Raw genomic sequence first — 6,377 nt, forward strand, 5'->3', positions numbered from 1 at the left:
TCTCTGCTCTCTCCCTGTCTCTCCCACTCTCTCTCTGCTCTCTCCCTGTCTCTCCCACTCTCTCTCTGTGTCTCTCTCCCTGTCTCTCCCACTTTCTCTCTGTGTCTCTTTACCTGTCTCTCCCACTCTCTCTCTGTGTCTCTTTACCTGTCCTCTCAGTTCTTCCTTTCTCCTCCTCTCATACCTTCCGTGTCTCTCACTCTTACTCTGTTTCTTTCTCACTATCACTTTAAGTGACTTTTTAAGTGCACACAATCAAACAGATGTATTTTCAAATGTCTCTTTTGTCTTCTCTCTCTTTCCTACAGGAGAGGTGTTGTCCCCAGGAGGAAGTGATGCACCTGCCACCATCCCAACTCTCTGTCCTCCGCAACCACCACCACCAGCACCACCACCACCCAGCCCGGACAGCCACCGCCATCTCGGCCGCTGCTCTGCCCAGCGAGGGCTGCTGCCTCCTCAGCCACCTGCCCCTCCACTCCCAGCCTCCCACCCGGAGCCCCAGCCTGCTCATCCCCATCGGCGGGATCCACATGGTGCAGGCCAGGGGCAGCTACCAGCGCCTAGGCCCAGCCGTGAGCCCCACTCTGGGCCGCGCGGGAGCCGAGGAGCCCCCATCACGCTGGAGCCCCAGAACGACGATGGCACCAGCGGCAGCAGTGGGGCGGCCGGCTCCGAGAGGCGCTGGACCCAGACACGGCCAGCTGTGCAGCTCAGCCAATCACAGGAGCCCAGAGGCTGAGGAACCCACCGCCGGCCAATCAGAACTGCCGTTGTTGAACAGGGAAGGAAGGCCTGACGTGTGTGTGAAGAGTCGGGAGGACACAACGCTCCAGGGAGAGGAGAGCTCGACGCAAACGCCCGGTTGTGTGTGTAGGCCTCAGCACACACACTCACACACACACACACACACACAAAAACACACACACACGCTGTCCCAGACAAGCACCTTAACTGCACATATTAACACAGAGATAGGGATTAAGGATGGCAATCCACAGACTAAAGAAACTAAAAAATCTAATTAAACTGTAAACACTGCTTCTCTGCCCTAGAGAATGTACTAAGACTTCTGCAGAGGCCGAGGACAAGTGCAAATGGAAGGACCTTATTCCAGTTCCCCCGTTCCTACAAAGCACTTACAGCAGCTTGTCTCTCTATGTGTGTTATATACCTGTACATACATCTATACGTTATATGAATATACTTCTATGTTTTTATATGGATTTTATATGGTATACTACATGCATAATGTAATTGCTGCACATGTGTTTGTACCTCTTTGCTATTTCTCACTTTCAGTCGCTGGAACAATATAAATATATATATATATATATATATATATATATATATATATATGCTTAAAGTATACAGGGTTTAGTCAGGCCGATTTTTGATATTCACCTGAGTTCCTGCTAATTGATATAATGTGACCAAACACAGACTAGTTTGAAATGAAGTCTGCTTTGGTAATGGGTGCTTTCATCGCCTGTTCCAACTGTATGGTTGGCTAGGGTTGAAATACAGTCTTGCAAATTATTTGGAAATTAATATGGATTGTAAAGGGACAGATGAGATATATTTAAAGAGATTTGTGGAGATTGCTGAGTAAAAGGTACAGACACGCTCTAAGTAATAATTTTATATTCCTTTATACCTACATACAGAGGTTACTGTGGATGTTTAATGGTCGTTTACTCGAATGTGTTTCTGGTGGTACTCTGTGCGTGATGTCACATTTTATTCAATTAAACTATGCCAGTGCTCAGTGTTTTTTTGTGTTTTGTTTGTTTGTGTTTCTCTCTAAGCTCTCGACATCCTCTGTCGAGCCATGTGGAGATTATGTGTCTCGTTAATATCGTGTTTATGTACCTGAGCGGTAGTCACCGAGCGGTGTCTCTCTGTGTCAGTACATTTACTCTAATTGAGCTGATATGAGAGGCTAATGCAATCTCATATCCACTCCTTTTTTAGAGGCACAGCTGGCTTTGTGCTTCCTAAATGGGCTCAACAGCACCCCTCTGTGGTGAAAGATATACATGGACTATGTTTTCTTCGTTTCTTTGTTTTTTCTTTTTGATTTCTTTTTTTTACGTTCATCACTGGTAGTTTCACTAAAACTATCATTTTGGTATTGGGTATAATGTCTCCTTAACTATCTTTTACATTTTTGGTTTTATTTCCTTTATGGTATCACCTATGTAGATAGATAGATAGATAGATAGATAGATAGATAGATACTTTATTGATTCCCAGGGGAAATTCAAGGTCTCAGTAGCATACAGACAACACACACACATTCACTAACAGCAGAAAAAGTAATTAATAGTATATAAGCCTGTGATTCTCTGTGCATAGTAAGGTAAGGTAAGGTGCTCTGTGTGAGTGTGCAGTGTGTAATGCAGTATCGTCAGAAAACTTCTGCATGTGGCATGACTCGGTGTTGTAGCAGAAGTCAGATGTGTACAGGGTGAACAGGACTGGAGAGAGCACAATTCCCTGTGGCGCTCCGGTGCTGCTGATCACAGTGTCAGAGAGACAGTTCTTCAGTCTGACGAACTGTGGTCGCTCGGTCAGGTAATCTGTAATCCAGGTTACCAGGTGAGCGTCCACACCCATCTGCAAGAGCTTGTCTCCCAGTCTGAGGGTTGGATGGTGTTAAAAGCACTTGAGAAATCAAAGAACATGATTCTCACAGCACTTTTCCCCTTGTCTAGGTGAGAATGTGTCCTGTGTAGATAAGTGATGGCATCGTCCACGCCCACTTTCTCCTGGTAAGCAAACTGTAACAGGTCTAGTGCATGGCGTACCTGGGGTCTGAGCATACCTAAGACCAGTCGCTCCATTGTTTTCATCACATGTGATGTAAGAGCGACAGGTCTGTAGTCATTAAGCTCACTAGGGTGTGGCTTCTTAGGGACAGGGGTGAGACATGATGTCTTCCACAGTGTTGGAACTTGTCCAAGGCATACGCTCAAATTGAAGATGTGCTTCGGTGGCTCCCCCAGTTCAGCAGCACAGGCCTTGAGTAGCCTTGGACACAGTCTGACAGGCGCCGCTGCTTTATTGACAGACATCCCAAGTCTCCCGGAAGTTCCGGGAGTCTCCCGCATATTAACAGCGGCTCCCTGACGCCCGCAAATTAGATAAAATCTCCCGGAATCTAGAGCGAGCAATCAAGAGCGCGCACGCGAGACCTAGACTTCAAATCGCGAGTGCATCTGAGTGTAGCTCGCACACGACAGGGGAGAGAGAGAGAGGGGTGGTGTGTGTGTGCCTGAGCGCATCCAAAACAGAGAGCATCCTGAATGGCCTGTTTTGCTAAATCAACCAATCAGTTTTCAGTGTAGGCGGGCTTTTTATCTCTTTTCTCCCGAACTTAATCAGTTCAGTGTATCTAGGAACATGAGCGTCATGGAGTCAGTGCCCCCCAAAAAAGGAAAATGTAAGACCCATTTCAAAGTGTACCCTTGTCTCATAAGAGTAAAAAATCATGATAGACCTAGTCCTGCCTAGTTTGTAACAGTGACTTTAGGTTAAATGATTGCAAAAGACATGTTGAGGTGAGTTTAACTAGTGCCAATTTGGGGGGTGTAAGAGGGGGGGAGGGGTGCATCTGGGATCTGTGTGTCTGATGGCTGTTGACAGGTCGTTGTCACCTTATTGTTCGTGATCGCCATGTGGGTGAGGGGTGCAATATCCAGTGATGGTGGGGGTACGATAGCCTGTGATGATGGAGGTGAGTGTTGCACAGGTATTGAGTGGGTGTGGGGGTGGGGGCTTGGGGATGACCACCTCCTTGATGTCCCTATCAATGCTGCCAGAGTCGTGGACACCTCAACAGGCACAAGCAAGGAGGCGTCAGGCAGGGGCAGGGCGTGAGGTGATGGTGGCTTAGTTCGTTGGGTGTCACCGGGTGGCAGAGCTGGATAGACTGGGAGGTGGGGGTAGGACAGGCATGCAAACAAGAGCCGTGTCTGAGTCAGCTGGGGGTGGTGGACAGACCACCGCCATTGGAGCTGGAGCAGGGCAGTGAAACCTGTTGTAGAAGTGGTTCAACTGGTTCGCCCTGTCCAGGTCCCTCTCCACAGAGCTGCTGCTCTTCTTCAGGCCAGTGATAATCTCCATGCCGTCCCATGCCTCCTTCATGTTGTTGTCCTGCAACTTCTGTTCCACCTTCCTTCTGTAGTCTTCCTTAGCCTCCTTCAGCTTGAATTTGAGTTCCCCTTGCGCCTCAGCTCTGCCATGTCCCCCTCTCTGAACGCCATCTTTTTCCTGTTAAGAAGGGTCTTGACATTGCTGGTTATCCAAGGCTTATTGTTGGGAAAGCAGCGTACAGTTCTGGTGGGAACAACAATGTCCATACAGAAGTTCAGGTAGTTCAGGTAGTTCATGTACTGTATGTATACAAATTGCTTTGACCTTTTGTATACAATATTGAACAATAAGCACCTTAAAAAGAAAGACAAGCACACATTTGCAACTATGATACATTTTGTAGATGGTCATTGTGAAGAAAACTGAGATATCTCTTCCATATGTATTTTCCATCTTTCACCTATGGAGGGCAGTAATGAGCTGCAGATGGCTAACACTTGTGTGGAATGGATCTTATGGAACCTGGCAGGTGTCATTGCAAGATTAAAACGAGTGCACAATTCCAGACATGATTTAAGAAAAGCGAGTACAAGATTTACTAAAATTGAACACGTTTTAATAAAATGATCGCATTAATGATTTGAATTAATGTTTTAGTAAAACATTGTCTTGATTAAAAAAAAATCTCTCAATGACACCATCTAGTTAGAGTAATTTTTCATTAGTGCAGGCTCTTGATATGATATCATGAAGCACAGATTAAACGTGGTTTGCTTGATATGTTACGTTGTGCATATCAGATTATACAAGAGGTCATTGGAAGTGTGACTCCGCCCTAAAATGTATTTTTAGTTCCAGCTGATGAAATACATCATCAATGCTAGTGTTAATATTGACAAAATTCCCATGTTTATTAAGGGTTGACAATGACGCCTGTTGATCATCTACTGTTTGTTATCATCTCGAACCCTCCAGGTCACAGAAACAGCAGTCACATCATGAAACAGCAGTCTACCTCCACCAGCCAGTCCCAACCCATGTAGTCCATGGGCCAGACCAGATACCGGTACCATCTGGGTGGGCAAATTCTAGTTGTGATTTTTTTTATACCTACACATCCCTAGTTTATGTTTTAATATGATAGACCTCTGAGATTGGTAGCTTTTTAGTGGTTATCACCTAATGAAGTAAACCACCCTCTAATATAAATTGCATTTTAGACGCCTGGTGCATATCCTGGTTGAAGCCATGGTTAAGACACTTGTCAGTGTTGTATAATATTGTGTGTGGTATCATCCTAAAGATTTCAAACTATACACTTTCTTTATGCCCTGTGGCATCAGAGAATATTACAGATACAAAAGACAGAAACTGAAATACTCTCTGGACTCCAAGGATTCTGGAAATGTATGCTTTACCCATACTACTTCATTGTTGGATGTGATTTCAGGACTAAACTAAGAAGGATGACTTTGGCCAAAATTCCGCTCATGAACTTCATTGGTGTGTTAGGTAGATGTGTAATTGTGTTTCTATTGTCATGCCAAGTGTACATGAGTGTAAATGTAACATTTTGGCTACAGCTACATCAGGTAGCCTGTAAAGTAGCTGGGTCATCCTTAGCATGGAAAAAAAGTTGTGCACACAAAAATAGAACTATTGTTATTAAAATGTTCATTTAGGTCTATATTTTATTGTTTGTAACTGATCTGATTGAATTTGATGGATAATTACTCTTCACATCATAAATATGGTGTGCAACCATACAGAAACAACATTTTTCACATGGCAATATTATACATATTTTTAGGGCCCTATTTTCCAACCTGGCGCATGGCGAGAAACAGGTTATTATCCCTGTGCAAAGTTTATTCGTATTTTGCGCGTCTCTTTTTTTGAGCAACATGCCCAGGGGTGTGGCAATTAACGACCTAAGGAAGGGTTCTGGTGCGTAAAAATCGCTATCGTACACTACCTAAAACGCATTACACCACTGACCAAGAGAAACCTGGTCAGAAGTCCATGGCGAGTTGTTTATATGTTATTTTAAGAGTGCATTATCAACAGTGATATGGGCGGGTGCACAGCGCACCATGCTTCTCTCATCCACAAACACGCATCGGCGCACATCCATGCAAAACATTACAAATTACACGATAACCATAGGAAACATAATTAGAATAAAGATATTACAAATACATCTCACAATGAGTAGTTATTTACCATCATTTGCAAATTGGTAATGACGGAGAGGCAAATATGAGCTGAACAGCTAAAGA

At 44.6% G+C, this 6,377-nt stretch overlaps 1 protein-coding gene across 1 annotated transcript in view; it reads left to right on the forward strand.

The window, feature by feature from the left end:
• The window catches only part of hivep3a (HIVEP zinc finger 3a), a 25,618-nt gene extending 24,320 nt beyond the window's left edge, over window positions 1–1,298 (forward strand). Inside the window, exon 7 of the mRNA XM_076300850.1 lies at window positions 309–1,298. Coding sequence (XP_076156965.1) covers window positions 309–1,028 — 720 coding nt within the window. The 3' untranslated portion in view covers window positions 1,029–1,298. The remainder of the gene's footprint in view (window positions 1–308) is intronic.
• The last annotated feature ends 5,079 nt before the right edge of the window (window positions 1,299–6,377 follow it).

Source organism: Alosa pseudoharengus, unplaced genomic scaffold (assembly GCF_046254945.1).
Source record: "Alosa pseudoharengus isolate Yale_2024_CS ecotype anadromous, Long Island Sound unplaced genomic scaffold, YU_APseudo_1.1 YU_APseudo_1.1_scf_23, whole genome shotgun sequence".
NCBI classification, from domain to species: Eukaryota; Metazoa; Chordata; class Actinopteri; order Clupeiformes; family Clupeidae; genus Alosa; species Alosa pseudoharengus.